Consider the following 21,194-nt stretch of genomic DNA (forward strand, 5'->3'; position numbering starts at 1 on the left):
TATCCTTATCCTTATCCTTATCCTTATCCTTATCCTTATCCTTATCCAAGAAGCAAGTCCATCCATGCCTTAGGGCCCCTGAAACAATTAGCAGGCATCTGAGACAGAGAGAATGAGATGTGGGCTCATATCAAAACACAGGAAAGGGTTAAATGTCTATTTAAGGAACAGAACAAATCCCCACTTTGCCCTAAATCCTTTCAACATTAGCATCTAGTTTTCTTCTGCCTCAACAGAACTCTGGAAATGGCTTCATGTGGAAAAATTAAATGAGAAATCTCCGGATCTGGGTTCACAGGTACCTTGGGAAACAGGAGAAGTTACTATACAAAGAGGAGAGGAATTAAGTGAAAGTCCACATGCTGAACTTTGAACTCTCAGCTCCTCTGTGCTGCTTGGTTCAATAACACTTATGGATCAGTGTATACCAACGCCTTTGACCCAGTCCACCCCAGGAGGGAGATTAGAGGAGTCTAAAGTGGAGAAACTGACCAGAGCCAGGGGAAAACCCCAAGATCTACATTTGGAGCTAATCCCAGTCCCAAATGAACCTCACTTACCCCCAATTATCCTAAATTAATTACCCTACCAGCTGACAAGCTCTAGCCATTCTGTAAAGCCACTTCCAATCAGCAGCTCTTTAATGTCATAAATTCTTTAGACACGTATATGCAGCAGAGTATCACCAGACAATTAAGGAAGGAGTCTTGTATCAAAGAAAGAAACTAAAGGGTGTGGGTGGAAAGATTAAGAGAAAACAGAAACAACTATATAGGATATATTTTTGAAATTGGTAATATTAGACAGATAAGAGAATATCCATCTATCAAATAAGAAATGTCTCAAAAAATACAATCAAGAGGGGAGCCTGGGTGGCTCAGTTGGTTGAGCTTCCAACTTCAGCTCAGGTCATGATCTCACGGTTTGTGAGTTCGAGCCCCACGTCAGGCTCAGAGCCTGGAGCCTGCTTCGGATTCTGTCTCCTTCTGTCTCTCTGCCCCTCCCCACTTGTGCTCTGTCTCTCAAAAATAAATAAATGTTTAAAAATTTTTAAAATAATACAATCAAGAATGAGAGCTCTTAGAAACTGAAAATAAGAAAGTAGAATAAATTCAACAGAAGGTTTGGATGACAAAGTCGACACAAAAGACAAAGAGATTAAAGCTATAAATCTTTTAGAAGAAGACCTAGGGGGAAAGCTTCATGACACTGGATTTTGCAGTGATTTCTTGGTTGTGACAGTACACAACAATAACAAATGTAAAAATACATACTACATCAAAATAAAAAAATTCTGGGGGCACCTGGGTGGCGCAGTCGGTTAAGCGTCCGACTTCAGCCAGGTCACGATCTCGCGGTCCGTGAGTTCGAGCCCCGCGTCAGGCTCTGGGCTGATGGCTCAGAGCCTGGAGCCTGTTTCCGACTCAGTGTCTCCCTCTCTCTCTGCCCCTCCCCCGTTCATGCTCTGTCTCTCTCTGTCCCAAATATAAATAAACGTTGAAAAAAAAAATTAAAAAAAAAAAATTCTGTCCATCAAAGGACATAATCGATACAGTGCAACCTACAGAATGGGAGAAAAATTCTGCAAATGATGCATCTGAGAAAGGGTAGCATCAAGAATATATAGAGAACTTATGTAAAGAACAACAGAAAACAAATGAATTAATTTAAAAATGGGCAAGGGACTTAAGTAGATATTTACCCAAATAAGATAAACAAATGACCAACAAGCACATGAAAAGATACTCAACGTCACTAATCATTAGGGAAATGCAAATCAAAAGTATAATGAGATTCAACCTCATACCCATTATGATAGCTACTGTTATAAAAAAAAAAAAATAAACAGGCATGGGTGTTGGTGAGGACGTGAGGAAACTGGAAGTCTTGTGCACTCCTAGTGAGAATATAAAATGAAAAACAGTATTGCAGCTCCTGAAAAATAAAAGTTGATTTAATATGTGACTCAAAAAGTCCTCGTTTGGATAAAAACCCAACAGAATTGAAAGCAGTGTCTCAAGGAGATATTTGTATACCTATGGTCATATTAGCATCATGCACCCAGTGTCCATTGTTGGCTTAATGAATAAACAATGTGATATACATATATATGTATATATACTATTCCATCATATTATATACTATTACATATATACACACACACACATATGAATGACACATGCTACAACATGGGAAGGATTGTGGGAACATTATACTAAATGACATAAGCCAGTCACAAGCATATAAATACTGTATGATCCCCCCTTATATAAGGCACCTAGAGTAGTCAAATTCATAGAGACAAAGTACGATGGTGGTTCTAAGGGACCGAGAGAAGGGGGAATGAGAAACTGTTTAATGGGTATAGAGTTTTAGTTTTGTAATGTGAAGTAAGATCTGAAGATCGGTTGCGCAGCAATGTGAATGTACTTAACATTGTGTTGAGAAGAAGGAACTCTCCAAGAAACAGTATTAAGAAAAATCATCCAGACTGAATAAATCCTCCAGGAAACACTATTAGGAGAAATTATCCAGGTTGAATGGGTTCATGGAGTACCCAGCACAGTTCATGAAAAAGACTCATACCAAGGCCAATCACTGCAAAGTTTAATTATTCCAAGAATGAAAAGATGGTCTTTGAGATGGCAGAGAGTCACATACAAATGATCAAGAATCCCAATGTCATGTGTATTCTCAAGGGCAATGTTTATATTTCTGTAAATACATTTTAGAATGCTACTAAGATCAACATAATTTACAAATTCATCCCCTCACACAGTTAACATAGTTAACTATTCTTCTTTGTGTGTGTGGGCGGGGGGAGGGGACATTCGGTTAAGTTAAAAAGAAAAAGAAAAAGAAAAAGAAAACCAATGCTTAAAGGTAGAATACAAGGGATTAAGGAAAGGGATTAAGGAAGAACTTCAAAATTCTAAAGGAATGATTTCTAAACTAAAATCTATATCCCACCAAAATATAAATCAGGTGGAGAGTGGATTATAGATAACTGCAAGCACATCAATTCTCATAATTTCCAATTCTCATAAATCTTTTCCCAGAAGTTTTGGAAAATGCAATTCACCAAAATTAGGTTTTAACCTAGAAACATAGTTTCCAGAAAACAAGAAATCCATCACAGAGAGACAAAAGGAAGTCTCAAGATGACGGGTGTAAGGTTCCATTCATTTGAACTGTAGGAAGAAAGCAAAGGATTCTGGGGTGGGGAGGTGTCTCCAGGAACATAACTGGCACTTAAAGAAAACCTAATGTGTTTGTGTGCCAAATAGTCTTCAGAGGGATTTTCTTTTCCTTCCTTTCTTCCTCTCTCCTTGCTTTCTCCCTTCCTTTTCTTTTCTTTTCTTTCTTTCTTTCTTTCTTTATTTCTTTCTTTCTTTCTTTCTTTCTTTCTTTTCTTCCTTCCTTCCTTCCTTCCCTCCTTCCTTTCTTTTCTCTCTTTTCTTTCTTCCATTCATTATTTGGGAAGGTTTACTAATGTGTCATAGAAAAGTAACCAAATGATGGGGTGCTCAGTTGGTTAAGTGTCTGACTCTTGATTTGGTTCAGGACGTAATCTTATGGTTCATGGGCTCAGGCCCACATCAGGCTCCATGCTGACAGTGTAGAGGCTGGTTGGGATTCTCTCTCTCTGTCCCTCTCTCTGTGTCACTCCCCTGCTCCTGCACACTCATTCTCTCTCTCCCTAAACAAACAAACACACAAACTTGAAAACAAAAAAAAGTAACCAAATGAAAAAACACCATAATTAGCTTGTACAAAAATCTATGTAAGAAATGTTTTTGTATTTGCCTCCACAGTAATAATCCTTAAATAACTAGAACATCAATTCAATAAAGACTTCTGAAATTAAAAAAAAAAAAAAAACCTGGAAGAGACAAGAAAGCAGAGGTGTGTGATGGTGAGTGAAGACAGTACTGTATCCTTATCTTCCACAACAAGGGATAATATCTAACTTGATAGATAAAGAAATAACAAAATCCCATCATTCAATAAACACATCATGGTGTCTGCCATGTGCTAGGAATTTTCACTAGTGCTGAAAGAAAAACAGTGTATTATAAAATCATCGTCTCTGCCTTCGTAAGGCCTACTATTTGGAAATGTAGAGATACAGGAGCATCTGGGTGGCTCAGTCCACTGAGAGGCCAATTCGATTTTGGCTCAGGTCATGATCTGTAAGTTGTGGGATAGAGCCCTGGGTAGGGCTCTGCACTGAGCATGCGTCTGCTTAAGATTGTATCCCTCCCTCTCCCTCTGGCCCTCCCCTGATGCATGCTCTCTGTCTCTGTCTCTCTCTCTCTCTCTCTGTCTCTCAAAAAATGAAAGAAAGAAAGAAAGAAAGAAAGAAAGAAAGAAAGAAAGAAAACAAGAAAACAAGAAAACAAGAAAACAAGAAAACAAGAAAACAAGAAAGAAAGAAATAAAACTAGTTTTAAAAAAGAAATGTAGAGATAAACACCAGAAGAAACACAAATAAAATAAAAGTGATTGACTCTGGAGAGAAAGACTAAGGAATGAGGAGGAGTAAAACAGGTTGGCTATTTTTATGTTTTGGGTACTTTTTGACTTTTTAAAAATACTGCATGGAATAGATTAAAACTTAAAGAAAAACTTTAAAAGTGTGAAAAATCTATTCATTCTCTTTATGAGATTTCTCATTTGTTAGTCTGCTTTTCAACTAATACTAAAAAAAATTGTTTACCTCTATGCAATGGCCTGCCCCACAAGTTATCTTATGCCATCTGTAGAGGTTGGTAGAAATGAACTGTGATTCATTCACATAATGAAATATTATGCAATTTTAAGAATAAAGACACTCTTTAGGTATAGATATGAAATTTTCACCTGTACATATTCAGTTAAACTGTTTTGTTTGTTAAATTTTGAACAGAAAAAGGGGAGGTGATGGATTATTGTGTGTTTCTTTGCATTTGCACAAAGAAACACCGAAAGTGTCCTACAGAGGGCAGAGCAGTGAAAATGGAGAAGTACATGAATGGAAACAAGACTTCTTAATGTATGCCTTATATTTTTATTTTTTAACATGTTAATATATTACCTTTTAAACAACAACTACCTTTTTACACCCACCACACTGGCAGAAGCTGAAATATCAGACACTGTAAGTGTTGGCCAGGATGTGGTGTGAAGAAAATTCTTATCCAGGGCTGACAGAAGTGGATATTGATACACCTGTATTGGAAAATTGTTGGGCATTTTGTTGTGATGTTAAATGGGTAAATGCCCTATGACCCAACAATTATACTGCCAGATTCACATCCTGGAGCAGGGATTCCTAGCCTAGTGTCCTTTGGGACTCATTGTTAAGATTTCAGGAATCCGTGAACACGGATGGTTGAAAAAATTCATCTTTAACCCAAGTTCAGCATTTTCCTCCATTATCAATTTATCAATGCAGGTGAGTAGCCACAATGTTGTTAACAATAATTGTGATTTTACACACAAAAGAAATCACAGTACCCTACATATCATTAGAATTGCAAATATCAAAAAAAAAAAAAAAAGAATGACAAATATCCTAAAATGTCACATGTGTTGATCAGTACTCTGAAATTACACAGTTATGAGGCCCATTGTCAGGTTTCAAGTGGCTACATCTTACTCTCTATGGATACTCTCATGACCTGTAGCTGCCCAATCATACTACACTTAGCAGGCAACTATACTTAGCAGTCATTCCACCCCCAGACAGCAAAGTTGTGTGTCCTCACAGTGCTAACACACACAGCTGTTTTGCTTTCCGCTATTCCCTATCATCAATAGTCAACTAATACGCAGACACAGATTAGTTGTTGTCATTGTGTGTTAAATTTTTTAAAAAATTGGCAAAGGGACCCATTGTCCATAAAAGATTACAAACCCTGGAACTAAGGAAACTCTTACACATGCATACAGGGACAGCAAAGAATAGTCATGGTATTACTGCTTACAATAGTAAGAAACATGAAGCGGGGCACCTGGGTGGCTCAGTCGGTTGAGCGTCCGACTTCAGCTCAGGTCATGATCTCGCTGTCTGTGAGTTCGAGCCCCACGTTGGGCCCTGTGCTGACAGCTCAGAGCCTGGAGCCTGTTTCAGATTCTGTGTCTCCCTCTCTCTGACCCTCCCCCGTTCATGGTCTGTCTCTCTGTCTCAAAAATAAATAAAAACACTTAAAAATTTAAAAAAAAGAAACATGAAGCAGTGAATATAACCATCAACAATGTGAAAGATAAAAAAAAAAAAAAAACAGTAGGTTGGTTATCCATTAAATACCTTCAACCAGTGAAATGAATTGAATGAACTGTGACACGCAGCAAGAGACAAATCTCAGAACTGATGTTAAGTGAAAGGAGTCCCAGAAGAATTAATATGAATCCATTCAGATAAAATTATATAGCAATTAAACTAAGGTTATATTGTTTATAAACGTATACATCATTGGAAAAATTAGAAGAGTATGAGGTTGGTTAATGACAAACTCTGAATGGCAGAGAGGAGATGCAACCTGGAAGAGACACGCAGGGGACTGCTATGAATATGGCATTTTCTAATCTAGATGATAGATATGTAAAAAGCTTATTTTCATGGTATTCTTTATTCTGTTCAGATGCATGTTATACATTGTTTGGTGTATAACATATTTCACAATTTAAGAAAAAAACATTTATAATCAAGAATTGGGCCAATAATAAGAGTAACGTAGTTACCTGAGATACCGTTCCTGTCAACTGAATTAAGTCTGGCTGGCTAAAGGTGATGGTTTCATCATTTTCAGTAAGGGAAGATAAACCAGATCCTGGAGGTACCCCTTTCTTGATAAAATATTGTACAAAATGACTAATAAAAGATAAAAAACAACCTCTGTTACCTTAATGTCTTGCTTAAAGTTATAACTGCATTTTTTATTGAGGCATAATTGCTGTATAACATTATATTAGTTTCAGGTGTACAACATGATGATTTTACATTAATATGTATTGTAAAATGATCATATGTCTAGTTAACAACCATCACCATACATAGTTATCATTTTTTTCTTGTAATGAGAACTCTTAAGATTTACTCTCTTAGCAGCTTTCAAATATGCAATACATATTGTTAACTATAGTCATCATGTTATACATTACATCTCATGACTTATTTATTTTATAACTGGAACTTTGTACATTTTGACCCCCCCCCCTTACCCATGTCAGCCACCCCTTATCTCCGGCAACCACCAATCTGTTCTCTGTATCTTAGGTGTTTGTTTTTGTTTTTGAATTTTTAGATTCCACATGTAAGTGAGATCATACGGTATTCATCTTTCTCTGACTGCCTTATTTCACTTAGCATAATGCCCTCAAGGTCCATCCATGTTGTCATAAATGGTAAGATTCCCTTCTCTTTCATGGCTTAATGCCATTGTATTGTATATTAAATAACAGCAGTTTAGTCAAGAGAAATTTCTGGTTTTGTTCATTTCATCATCTCATCAATTTGCATCCAATAACAAATTTTTATTTCATATTAAAAACCTTGACTTGCTTTCTGTACAAGAAGTATCTCTATCAGTCAACGCACTATTTTAAAACTATGGTGGTCATCTTTAAATGTTGATGATCAGAACAAAGGAATTTTACATTTAGACTTGATTTAACTCAGCATCAGAGTAATGTATCAGTGAAATAGGGCTCAGAGTAAGAAATTGTGAGTCTTGAGCACTTGAGTTTATAACTGTGGCACTCTTACTAGCTACTCAAGGGTACAGGATTTCCTTTCAAGTAATTACTGATAAGACCTTGAATCGCCATTGTCATACCTCGAAGTTTATAGGCACAATAAAAAGACATTGTTATAGCACATATATTTTACTTTAAGTTTTTGTCAACGATAAAATTAAATTTCATGTATACAGTCTTTCTAAACTTCTTTTTTTCTTTGCGAATGTTTAGTGAAAGTTCTTAATTCACAAGCTAAGCATCTCTGATTTACCTGAAGCTGACACTAGAGGGTAGCACAGACATATTTGTTGTGAGGCTCTGAGCGGCTTCCACTTGGCCAGGAGCCAAGAATGGGCAACTCTGGGATGTTGCTACAGAGGTAGTGTTCCAGGGAAAGGCACTTGTGATCGCAGTCGCTCTCAAGGGCTCGCCCGCCGAAAAAGGGCTTGCACTCATATTGATCTGAGAACTCTGACTGCACAGCAAAGCTGGACAAGGGACATTTCTTTCTTGTACGATAAAATGTCATTCACATATCTTTGTTTTTGGCTCTGGCAGATTGAATAAATATGCCAGGAAATTCATAACAGAGTCAAACAGTGAATAGATTAGTTGAATCTAATCAGGTGCCAAAGTCACCTAGATTTGGTTTGTAGACTTCCGTCCACCTTGACCAGATAATAAAGCTGAAGGAAAATATAAGAAAATAGAGTAAGGGAGTAACTCGGGGAGTTCAGGTTATGAAACCAACCCATATGTGGTGCCTACTGGCACAGAGATTCTAGAAATTTGGGAATGACATTTTGAATTGTGAGGAAATTTCTCCTGGTGGTCTGCAGCTCTCAAAATCCATAAAATCTCTGGTTAGTATGAAACCTCAATCAATTGAGAGACAGCAAAAAGGGATTTGAAGTGAAAAAAAGCATCATCTTAGTAGGTAATATTAAGTATGAAATTAATTAGAAAAATTATGAAGCACTAACATTTTTATGTTAAGTTTAGGAAAATTCTATGTATATGTGCTATTTTGTATTTCTAGCATATGAAAGAATTTAGCATGTTACATAATGCAGCAAATTAGGCTTTAAAATCTGTATAGCATATTTAATTTTAGTTTTATGATTATGTTACAAGGTATAAGAAAATTTGGGTTTATAAAAACTAATGGTAGGTATAGGAAAAATTAAGTTTCTCAAAATATGTGAATTTGATAATTTGACCTTAAAAAAAAAATAATGTTTATTTATTTTAGAGAGAGAGACAGAGTGCAAGCAGGGGATGGGCAGAGAGAGAGGAAGACACCAAATCCGAAGCAGGCTCCAGGCTCTGAGCTGTGAGCACAGAGTCCAACATGGGGCTCAAACTCACCAACAGTGAGATCATGACCTAAGCCAAAGTCGGATGCTTAACCCAATGAGCTACTCAGATGCCCTGGTTATTTGAACTTTTATAATGATTTAAATACTTGGCAAGATTTTATTTGCTATGATTTTTGGCTTTTAAAGTACTTAAAGAGATAACAAAATATAATGATACTGTAAATGCCATTTAAAATGTTTAAATAGGGGCACCTAGGTGGCTCAGTTAAGCATCCAACTCTTGATTTCAGCTCAGATCATAATCTCACAGTTTGTGAGTTCAAGCCCCATATCAGGCTCCAAGCTAAGTGGAGGATTCTCTCTCTCTCCCTCTCTCTCTCTGCCCCTCCCTTGCTTTCTCTCTCTCTCAAAATAAATAAACTTAAAAAAAAATTTAATGTATAAATAAATTCAGAAAACTAAATTTATTTAAAACTTTAGTGGAAATTAATAGATTTATGTATAACAAAATTTTATTAAAAGTTAAAACTAGATTTATAAATTCGTAACAGTAACAAATTTTTTAAATTAAAGTAGCAGCACACTGTCTTTTTGGTTTATAGAGCTGTCTTTCAAGGCTTGACATTGCTGACTGCCAATGACTGTCCTGTGTTAGGGCTGCCTAGGGGTCCCTCCTAACCCCCTCTCAGTGCTCAATTGTTAATGCATAGAGTTGACAGGAGCCTTAAAAGGAAACGACTGGAAGAATATCTCTAACATTTTCAACTTATAGAGTTCATAAAATGTAAATTGACTGGCTCTGAAAGTAAAACCATACAACGAACTGCCTTCTGATCTCAATTTTGACTGCTTTACTTCATCCGCTTACGTTCCGGTCATGGATTTTAATACGTCCAAAGAAGGCTAACCTACGTCTAATGGCCACTGTGTGACTGATAATATAAACCATTCAAAATGTTCACTAAAGTTTTATTTAAGTTTAAAATATATTCAAACAAGGAGCAAATCATAAATGCAAACCTTGCTGAAAATCTCAAAGCAAGCATGGCCATATCACCATTATGCTGATCAAGGGACATTATTGTTGCCAGTGCCCCATGAGTCCTGCCGGATAGGTCTCCCAACCACGGCCAGTCCTGCTCACCACAGAAAACTATTCTCCTGACTTCCAACACCATAGATTGCTTTTGATTTTTCTTCTCATAATGAACGTTAATAGAATCCTTAAAACAACCCATGTACTTTTTACACCAGGCTTCTTTGGTCTAATATTTTGTGTGTGTGACATTCATCCATGTTGATTTGTGAGGCAGCATTTCTTTCACTGTCTGCAGGTCACTGTATCTGATTTGTCTTCGGTTTCACTGGGATTGGGTCCAGCTGTACTTTTCTTTGTGTTTACTTGCTGGATTTCAGAACTTCCTGAATCTTGACTTGAGGGTTTTTTTTTTTTTCTTACTTTTGGGATATTTTGCCATTATATTTTTAGTTTTTGACTATTCTCCCATCTCTCTATCCTCTATTTCTGAGACCCACTTGGAAGTATGTTGGTCCTTTTCAACTTGTTCCATTTGTTTTTACTATACATTTCCCTTTCTTTCTTTCTTTCTCTCTTTCTCTCTTTCTTTCTTTCTTTCTTTCTTTCTTTCTTTCTTTCTTTCTTTCTTTCTTCCTTTCTTGTCTTTGTGCTTCAGTCTGGATATTATCTCTGATCTATTTTCCCTTTTGCTAACTGTCTTTTTTAGTTGCATCTAATCTCTGATGAAATACATCCATTGAATTCTTAGTTTCGGTTATTATTGTATTCCTTGAATTATTGAATTCCTAGAATTCTTATTTAATTTTTTAAAAACTTTTCACATATTATTATTTATTTTTATGTATTACAACTTCATTGATGGGTAATTGAAGTACAATTATCTGCAAAATTCAGAGTATAAATTTGGTAATCTTTGACACATGCGTATGTCTATGTATTACTTATGCATGTCTGCTTAAAAAATTACCACACTTTGCGTGGTAATAATCATCACTTCCACTCATATCACTCACTATTTCTTCACATTATTACTATTTGTTGACTTCCTGTTCCCTTATCTGAACTCATTAGAAATTTTAGATCCAGGATGTTAGTCTTCCTTTCGTTGTCATATTCAAATATTAATATATTTGGATTTCTCCTCCTCCTTTTACTTCTTTATTTTCTTTGTTGTTCTATTTAGGGTTTCTTCCTCTAAAAGTAACATACTTCATCTCCCTAGTTTCTATGACAATCATCTGATCTTACAATTTAAGTATCAGATAATAACCAAAAGCATTTGTTAGTGCTAATGTTTAAGGTTCAACAAAATCCTTCACTGTTCTAAAACAGTAGCCAAGGCTGTAAAGCCAGACATATTAAAGCTTTATTTTAATTGATTCAGAATTTATCTTAGCTACTTATTACTGTGGGGAAAAGAATCTAAGATTATTGTTTTCTTGCAATCACTGTCACCAAAGCATAATTGTCAGACAATTTGTCTCACAGTTGTGAGACAATTCACAAACACTTCATTTGTCAACCAGATGTATTTGTGGGAAAGAATGTGATATACTTACGTTTCTGTTGGAATTGTAAATGGATTCATCCTATAATTCAAAAACGGACTTGAAATTTCAAGAAACTGTTCGGGCTTCTTTATTATTGTTTCTAAAAGAAAAATTCTCTATTATTGATTCTTTATCATTGGTTCTATAAGATCTAGAAGATTCTAAAAGAATCTAAAAGATAATTATTGATTCAGTATGATACACTTTTGTTTTTTAATCTTCTAAAATTAAATGCATAACTTAACATCTACTGCAGTGCTGATGAGATTAACTGTCTACCCAGCAAACCTACAATGTGAAACATTGTCTTATTATTACTAGACATTCATTGCTACTTCTTTAAAAGTTTTTCACTAAAAACTGTTCTTTTAGTTAACCTCTGCAACACAGATGCTCAAATATGAAGAAAAAATACAGACTAATATCTGGATATGGTACTAGAACCAAAAATGTAACAAAGTCAAGGTCATGGGAAGGAAAGAAAGCATTAGATCAAGAAAGACTTTGTGAATACTCCTAAAGGAGTCTGAAGCCAATATAGAAGTAAGAAGTTCTCAGTGGAGGGGCACCTGGGTGGCTCAGTGGATTGAGCTTCCAAATCTCGATTTTGGCTTAGGTCATGATCTCACAGTTTGTGGGTTTGAGCCCTGCATCGGTCTCTGTGTTGACAGTACTGGGCTTGCTTCGAATTCTCTCCCCCTCTCCCCGTCAAAATCAATAAAGAAACATTAAATTTTTTTTTTTACATTTATTTATTTTTGAGTGACAGAGCACAAGTGGGGGAGGGGCAAAGAGAGAAGGAGACACAGAATCCGAAGCAGGCTCCAGGCTCCGAGCTGTCAGCACAGAGTCCAACGCGGGGCTCGAACTCACAAACCATGAGATCATGACCTGAGCCAACTGAGCCACCCAGGTGCCCCAATAAATAAACATTTAAAAAAAAAGAAATTCTCAGTGTATACAGAACAGAGCTCAAGCACTAGCATGGTGATCACAGGAATTAAACATTAGAGATGATTAGTTTAATAAAACTCCTGCTACAATGGAAAGGATGCCCACTGGAGAAAAATAAGAGAAACTCTGAATGTGCACATAACTTCTCTGTGCTTATTCTGTGGTAAGCTCTCAAATGATATCTCTCTCTCTCTCTCTCTGTCTCTCTCTCTCCCTCTCTGTCTTGCTGTCTCTCTTTCTATTTCCTATTATTTTTCACCTTAAATATTAAACACAATAGATAGAAGAAAGACAGTTATGGGGTGAGCCTTGAGGTGGGACACCATAGGTTGGGATCCTACCAATTTTAGATTTTCTTCCCCAGTTCACCCTAAAGCCATCATGCAGCTAGAATTATACCACAGTCAGTATCAAAAGCAGAAAACACCTGTATGTTCAATATTTTCCCCTTTATTCAGCTATTCTTTGATGCATTTTAGAGCAAAGATTTTCTCTCAAGCATCATGTGCATGCTGATCTTTGGTTCAGAAGGACAGAGAACAGGAAAGAGGATAGAAAGGATGGAGGGAGGGAGAGAAGGAGGAAAGAATGGAAATTGCAAAGTTCCTATATCCCAATGCAGCAGCTGGCAGGCACCAAGAGTCAACTGCAGAAGCTCCAAGAAAGTAAAGAAAAGACTGAAATAATCAAGCAAGAGAGAGAGGGGGCAGATAGGCTTGATAAACAAACAAACAAACAACAACAACAAACCTGACCTTTTCTTCTTTCCACCCAAACCAGATATTTCTTTAGTCTTTGTTCTTTTCTGGCAAAGACTGAGCGTGTTGTGCTAGAAAATCTTTGCTACCAGCTGTACTGCTTGTATCATGTAGGCAAGAAGCAAAGGCGAGGAAAATTACATGGTTACAGTTGTTAATTTATATTCTAAAAACATGTAAATTATGGTTGAAAGTAGGAGGCAGGGAACAGGTAGGTCTTTCAATCCATGTGACCATTGCAGTTGTAGAATCCTGAGCACCACGGAGACTTCCGTACTGCATTGTGACCAAGATAGGGTTCCCTGGTCCCCTGCCATGAGGAATCAGCAACACTTGCATTGGTATCAGGAGCCACAGCAGGTGCCACCAATAGGGGTATAAGCCTTGGTGCACGGGACCAAACCCTTAGAGCATACTGTTTGTTTGGTTTTTAATGTTTATTTATTTTTGAGAGAGAGAGACAGAGAGAGAGAGAGAGACAGAGCATGAGTGGCTGAGGGGTAGAGAAAGGGAGACACAGAATCCGAAGCAGGGTCCAGGCTCCGAGCTGCCAGCACAGAGCCTGACGCTGACGCTGACGCCAACTGGAGCCCACGAAATGCGAGATCGTGACCTGAGCTAAGTCAGGTGCTTAACCGACTGAGCAACCCAGCTGCCCCGCTTAGAGCATACTTATAAGCTTCACGGCGAGGCCACTGGTAAACGGGCTCTAGGTATGTTCAAGGTGGCTTTGCCTTCATTGCGCATTCAGGTAACGGGCCTGTGAACATAGCCTGTAATGCAGTAACCTCTAGAAGGTGGTATACTGTGGCTGGATGAATACGATTAGAAAATCATGAGCAATTAGCAAAGACAAAGGGAGAAAGTGCAAAATCAAGAAAACAAACACAAAAGACATACTAAAGAAAGCTTTTTTGGACAAAGACAATTTAAGCTTTTTGGAATAAGAAATATATATATATATATTTCAAATATTTGAATATATATTCAAATATATATATATATATTTCAAAAAATATATGTATATTTCAAAACCAAGAGTTGTACCCTTAACCACCTGAGCCACTCAGGCGTCCTATAGGCCATAATTTTTAAATTATAAGTTTTCGTTCTCCTTTAATCCCATCTCATGCATCTGCTTTAGAATTGAGTTTCTTTTAATGCTCTCACTCATTTCTTTTGCCATTGAAACTTGGTACTTATGAAATACTGGAATCAGAATGAAGACTTGGAGAGAACAACATTGAAGGAGTAAAGACTGAGATTTGGATTACGAAGAGGTTGGAAGTAAACTGAGAATAAGAACAAGGTGGGCAGGACGCCGAGGCGGCTTTGCCTTTTAAATGTCCAGCTCTTCATCTGGGATCAGATCATGATCTCACAGTTCGGTTCCGAGATCGTGTCTCCTGTAGGGCTTTGTGCTAACACTGCAGAGCCTGCCTGGTATTCTCTTCCTCCCTCTCTCTCTGCCCCTCCCCCACTCATGCTCGCTCAAAATATATAAACTCAAAAAAATGATCAAAAAGTTAAAAGAAAAAGAACTAGGTGAGCACAGTCCCCCACCCCACCCTGAGCCCACATGAACCTCTTTATTTCTAGCACAACTACCATTCATGGTGGCTTATGACAGTATTCACACAGGGGGAGTCCAAGAATGAAGTTATATCCCTATATTCTAAATAAGGGTCAGTTTCTATTCTAAATTTAAATCAGTTAATTCAAAGACTATGTTCTACAGGGCACTCTAGAGTGATTTCACACCAGGGGCTTAAATATGTTACCTAAGTTTTTAAATATTATTTGCTACAAACCATTTTCTATCACAATAATTACAATACTCTCACCCAAAGAATGGCCTGGATATATCTTGTCAGTTTAGATGTGAACCAAACTATTCAGCTTCTGAAATGTGGAGAATTAACCCTTTAAAAACATAAAATTTAGGGGCGCCTGGGTGGCTTAGTCGGATTAAGTGTCTGACTTTGGCTCAGGTCATGATCTCACAGTTTGTGAGTTCGAGTCCCGCGTCGGGCTCTGGGCTGACAGCTCAGAGCCCGGAGCCTGCTTCGGATTCTGTGTCTCCCTCTCTCTCTGCCCCTCCCCCATTCATCCTCTCTCTCTCTCTCTCTCTCTCTCTCTTTCTCTCTCTCTCTCTCACTCCCCCCTCTCAAAAATAAATAACACTAAAAAAATTAAAGACATAACATTTAGATATAAAATTAAAAGTAGGCTTTAGGTATAATTTTGGGTAGCTTGCCTTGATAGATGTATTCTATTACAAATTCAACTGTTAGACCTACAGATAGAGAAATGGTAATCAGAAAGATTTCCAGACAACATGACCCATACCTTGAGCTTCATCTGTTACAACAGTTTCCTTTTTTTGACGAAAGATTTTCCAGGCAGGTATGGGAGGTGGCTTTGGAGGTGCTATGAGAGGGCAAGACCTAGTTCTAGTCACCAGCACAGGATGGCTACAGATATGGGAAAGTCCATATTCTCTCAGCTTCTCGGCAGAATCAGCCTAAAGAGTGGAAGGCAGATTTAAAAGGATATGTGCGATTGCCTTATGCATAAAAAATACTTTGTCATTATGAAAATGCTGTTACCACAAGAAAGTAGTAATAAAGGAACAATAACCCATATTTCTACCTCCTAACATAAATGTGAGTACCATTGGCATTTCTTATCATGTTTTTTTTTCCCCCAGAGACCCCTATCTACTGATTTACAAAATGAGAGACTTGAGAGACTTGAACTAGAAGCCACTCTTCAGTTCTAAAAGTTTAAGATGTTCTGAGATTGAAAAAAAATCTCAGCACCTCAGTTTGGCCCAACATTAATCAACCATTACTATTCTAAGTTAAAGCTTTTTTTTTTTTAATATGAAATTTATTGTCAAATTGGTTTCCATACAACACCCAGTGCTCATTCCAACAGGTGCCCTCCTCAATGCCCATCACCCACCCACCCCCTCCCTCCCACCTCTCCATCAACCTTCAGTTTATTCTCAGTTTTTAAGAGTCTCTTATGGTTTGCCTTCCTCCCTCTCTAACTTTTTTTCCCTTCCCCTCCCCCATGGTCTTCTGTTAAGTTTCTCAGGATCCACATAAGAGTGAAAACATATGGTATCTGTCTTTCTCTGTATGACTTATTTCACTTAGCATCACACTCTCCAGTTCCATCTACGTTGCTACAAAGGCCATATTTCATTTTTTCTCATTGCCAACTAGTATTCCATTGTATATATAAACCACAATTTCTTTATCCATTCATCAGTTGATGGACACCTAGGCTCTTTCCATAATTTGGCTATTGTTGAGAGTGCTGCTATAAACATTGGGATACAAGTGCCCCTATGCATCAGCACTCCTGTATCCCTTGGGTAAATTCCTAGGTTAAACCTTTAATAACAGTGCTTAATATGTGAAGGTTGTGTCTGTTCGTTTATTTGTTTGTTTAGTCACCAGAACGGCTACATAGTTTTAAGGAAAAAATCCACTACATGTAGTGTGTGAGGTCCATGAGGTGATAAGCCAGTGCCTTGTCTATGGCTCATGCCTTCACCCTCCAACAGAAGCTCTCCCACAGGAAATCCCCATGATCTCTGCAAACAATGGAGCCTTTCACAGAAGGGCAGAGGAGAGAGGCTGCCCTAAATCCTGCTAAATCAAGTCATTGTCTGGGACGATGCTTCCCATATTCGACTGTTCAGATATCCTGAAGCCACGCTGCTTTGGCACAATTCAGTATCATATTTAAGCAGAACTTCAGTTACTAACTGATAGCTGAAATATGCCATAAGAAATCAAAAGTCTGCGAAAGTTAAAGTAATATATTCTGTCGCCAAATTCTGGCATTCACAGTCTAAATGTTGAAACATTTAAAGTAAAATAAAATAACTACATTTAAGTCAGTTTTGCCAGTAACTACTTTTCTTCCTAGTGACTTTGCATCATTGATTTCTATGCAAAAAGCAATGCTTGAAAATGTACATTTATAAAGCTGTCATTTCAATTAGGACCAGAAACCCACCTATTAGCCTATTGCAAAGTATTGCCTCAGCCGGAACCTGCCTTACTTTTGTCACTGTTTTTCTATAGCTCAATGGCCACTTCTGGGAGGTGCAAAACAGGTGGGGTCACTGTCAGATAAAACAGTTCTTCAGGAATCCAGGGCTTAACTAATGACTATAACAATTCATAATTGAAAGGAGACAATCAGTGCACTATTGAGTACAGAAAAGCCACTTAAAAGTGTTTAAAGGTGCAAAATAAAGAGGAAAGTGATTCAATGTTTAAGCGGTGGGCGGGGGGGGGGGGGGGCCTAATAAAAAGCAGAGAGAATTGTAACATCCCTTTATTGCTCTTGTGAATGTTAGTGATTCCTTGAAAACAATTCAGAAACCTCTGGTATTATGCCTTAGAGTGGTTTAAAAATGTTTTTTTTTCAGAAATATTCTAAAGACTAAACCTTTTTTCTACAACTTTTGCCCTGCCAAGTTTGAAAGTTTCCCAACACTCGAGATGGGGGTTTATGGGATGATTTATTGATGTCATTTCATATAGTAACCAAGAACAGTACTATACTTTGTCTCCAGAATCGAAGCCATGCCCAAAGTAGTATTTATAAATTGAATCATTTCCAAATAGTTTACTATTTAACATTTAGCGAATTTGGTCTACATATCTCTTATAATTCTTCTTATAACTGCAACCAAAGGTGTAGATTCTTTACTCTTTTTGAAGCCATAGAGCATCGGAAAATAAAATTATTTAAGGCATTTGAAAATGTAAGGTTTTGTGTCAAACAATTAAATATGGTGTTAAACACCTATTGTATTATTTGAATAATCCACAAAAGTACTAGCTTGATTTAAAGTAAGTAAGCTGATTTCTCATAGTTCATTTTAATTCCAACATACATACCATATCTCCTTTCAATTATGAATTAATTGTGACAGTCATAATCCCTGGATTCACCATGAACTGTTTTATCTCACAGTAATCCCACCTGTTTTGCACCTCCCAAAATTTCTGAATGATGTAAGTAAGTAATGCTATTGAAAATAGTTATATAGTTGATGTTGAGAAACTTTGTTAAAGGATCTCAAATTTTCTTAGAGTTTGAGGCAGAGAGAGTCACTCAGGTGAAACCTTAGGTAAGGACTTAAGAAACATTTTTTAATAATTTATGTGTAGACTTAAATTAGAAACGTCCTTGCCCATAAGGCTTGTTCATTCCTCTACCCCCTCCCACTTCAAACATCTTGTTTCTATTTATTTATTTTTTTAAAGTAAGTTCTACCCCCAGCGTGGGGCTGGATGGAGTTCATTATCCCAAGACCAAGAGTCAAATGCTCTACCGAGAGAGTCAGCCAGGCACCCTTCAAACATTCTAAAAGTAGGAGTTTGAGCAAGTGGGTAGCTTTCTTAGAACTTGCAGATCGCACATTTAAATAAAATTAAAACAATTTAGAATATCCAAGAACAAGAAGATGGGGAATAATGTGGGGTAATTCATGGCATCCTGTTCCTTTCCAAGTTTTCTTTTTCTTGTATTCTAGACCAATTCTTTCAAAAAATGTAAAGTATTGACTTTATTTTAAATGTTGGTCTCATTGTCTTTGGGGCTATAATTTTTAGCAGTGTACTCCATTTAACAAAGTGCCATTAGAATACAATTATTTTAGTTGGTTTATCTTTAAAACATTGTGTCTCATTCTATTCTGATTTTGACCAAGAGAACAAGATCAGGCTATCAGCTAATGTAAAAGAATCAGCAGGCAAGTTAGGGAGACAGTGAGGTTATATAACCAGTTCATCATAGCCTTGAAGTTCATTTTTTTAATATTAGTTTCAGGTGTACAATATAGTGATTTAACAGTTCACCCAGTGCTCAGCACAAGTGCGCTCCTTAATCCCCATCACTTACTTCACCCAAGAAATAGACTCTTAAGTACAGAGAACAAACTGATGGTCATCAGAGTGGAGGTAGGTAGGGGGATGGGTGAAACAGTTCATTTAATTATTGTTACAGATATTGGGTTAGTTCCTGAACCTCGGGACCCCTTAAACCATTTTCAATCCCTCAGAAGAAGGATTTATAATACTCTGTATGTCCTGACTCCCTCCCACGTCTCAAGCTGCCTCTGAGACTTCTCCCCTTGCTATCTATTCAACTTCTAGCACTTCTCTGAACCCAGAGAGCTCTCCTTCACCTCCAGACTTTCCAACATAAGTCCTCCTCTGCTTTGAGCACACTTTTTTCCTATTTATTAAGCTAACTTTTTAAGGCCATCGCTTAAACACTTCTTCCTTTAGGAAGGCTTCCCCAGTCAACCACTAAACAGAAACATGTTTCTGCTATGTGTGCCATATTCATTCTTCCACTCATTGTTTCATTCATTTGGTCACGCATCAAACACACATTGTTTGAACACTATATTTCTACCATATTCCAGATAACTTTTATGATCTCTGTTATACCAGTTTTCTAATTTTATTACTATTGTTGGCATGTCTGTCTCCTTCATTAGGCTCAGAGTTTTCTTAATCTTGCTCAGCACAGGTCCTCAAAACCTAACTTATTATTTAGCACATAATAGATCATCAATAAAATCTGTTGGATTAACAACAAACATAGGTGATCTTTTTTGTCCTTTAAATTAGAAACTAACTTTGTGCTTAAATATTAATTTCTCAGTGGGACAGCCAAGAGTTCAAATGGATTATTTTGTAGGATTTGTGTGTGTGTGTGTGTGTGTGTGTGCATGTGTGATGTATTCATCCCATTCTTGTATTTTATAGTTTTAAAAATAGTTTAAGTACTTCCCATAGTGAGACCATGGCAGTCCACAAAGCATGGCTCAGGTCATTTTTTAGTCCATGGTATTAGAGCATTTGATCTCTGGAATATTTAGGACAGCAGCTAGGCCAATGTCATGTAAAGAGGTTAAAAGAAAATCAGGGCTGAGATAGATGACCCACCCAAATCTTAATCAGAGACTCAAATTTGTGGGAGGTCAAGGAAACACACTTGGATTTAGGCAATGAGTAAAGTTAATTAACTTTGAATTAAAATCAGAGAAACTGCCACTATATGCCCTGCCATCTTGACAATATTACCCTGTTAAACGGCAGATTTTTCTGTGAATACATGGTGTCTATTCAAAAAGGACAAAGAAGGAGGAAGAAAAGGAGGAGAAAAAGGAGAGGGAGGAAGAAGAGGTGGAAGAAAAAAGAGAGAAAAACAACGAAAGAGTGATGCTGCTTGGACGAATCATCTAGAAGACAAATATACTGTGTAGTAAAGCTCAATAAGCATCCAATTGGATTATTTACACTTCAACCAAATTTTCATTGAATTTTTAATATCCAGCTGTTTGTAACTAACCCAATGAACATTTATGTATAATTATATTACTAAACCATCTAGTCTTCTCCAACTTTAAATGCAGTGATTTCAGAACACGGAATTCTAGAACTAAAGTGCTAGATGTCTAGGGGTCCCCCAAAGGGTTAAGATTTAATAAGCTCCAAATGCAGTATTGTGTTTGTTTTAAACAGAGAGAAGAGCAAGTAAGCTGGTGGACTTTACTCTTTATAAGGGAAAGAGAAAAGTGATTTTCATATCCAATAAAAAGTCTAGCTGATTGCACCCAGACTTAAAGTGAAAGGCTCACTGGCTTAGATTAAAGCCTCGTCCTGAGGGGCCAGCATCTTATTTAACACACACAGTAGGTGCCTGCTGGAACACTCTCCAAGAACAGAGCCTGGGGGGAACCAGCTTCACATCTCCCTTTGCCCTGATTGAGAACACCAGTCCTCCTGGAGGGGAGCTTCTACAAGCT

The 21,194-nt window shown here is 37.3% G+C and overlaps 1 protein-coding gene across 4 annotated transcripts in view; it reads right to left on the reverse strand.

The window, feature by feature from the left end:
- The window catches only part of ADGB (androglobin), a 163,847-nt gene that overhangs the window by 74,084 nt on the left and 68,569 nt on the right, over nt 1-21,194 (reverse strand). For all 4 annotated transcript variants that reach the window (XM_040448929.1, XM_040448926.1, XM_040448927.1 and 1 more), the window contains 3 exons: nt 15,692-15,866; nt 11,640-11,730; nt 6,727-6,856 (listed from right to left, as the gene is read on the reverse strand). In XM_040448929.1, coding sequence (XP_040304863.1) covers nt 6,727-6,856; nt 11,640-11,730; nt 15,692-15,866 — 396 coding nt within the window. The remainder of the gene's footprint in view (nt 1-6,726; nt 6,857-11,639; nt 11,731-15,691; nt 15,867-21,194) is intronic.

The sequence above is a fragment of the Herpailurus yagouaroundi genome, unplaced genomic scaffold, assembly GCF_014898765.1.
Source record: "Herpailurus yagouaroundi ecotype Mexico unplaced genomic scaffold, PumYag 198, whole genome shotgun sequence".
Classification (NCBI taxonomy): Eukaryota; Metazoa; Chordata; class Mammalia; order Carnivora; family Felidae; genus Herpailurus; species Herpailurus yagouaroundi.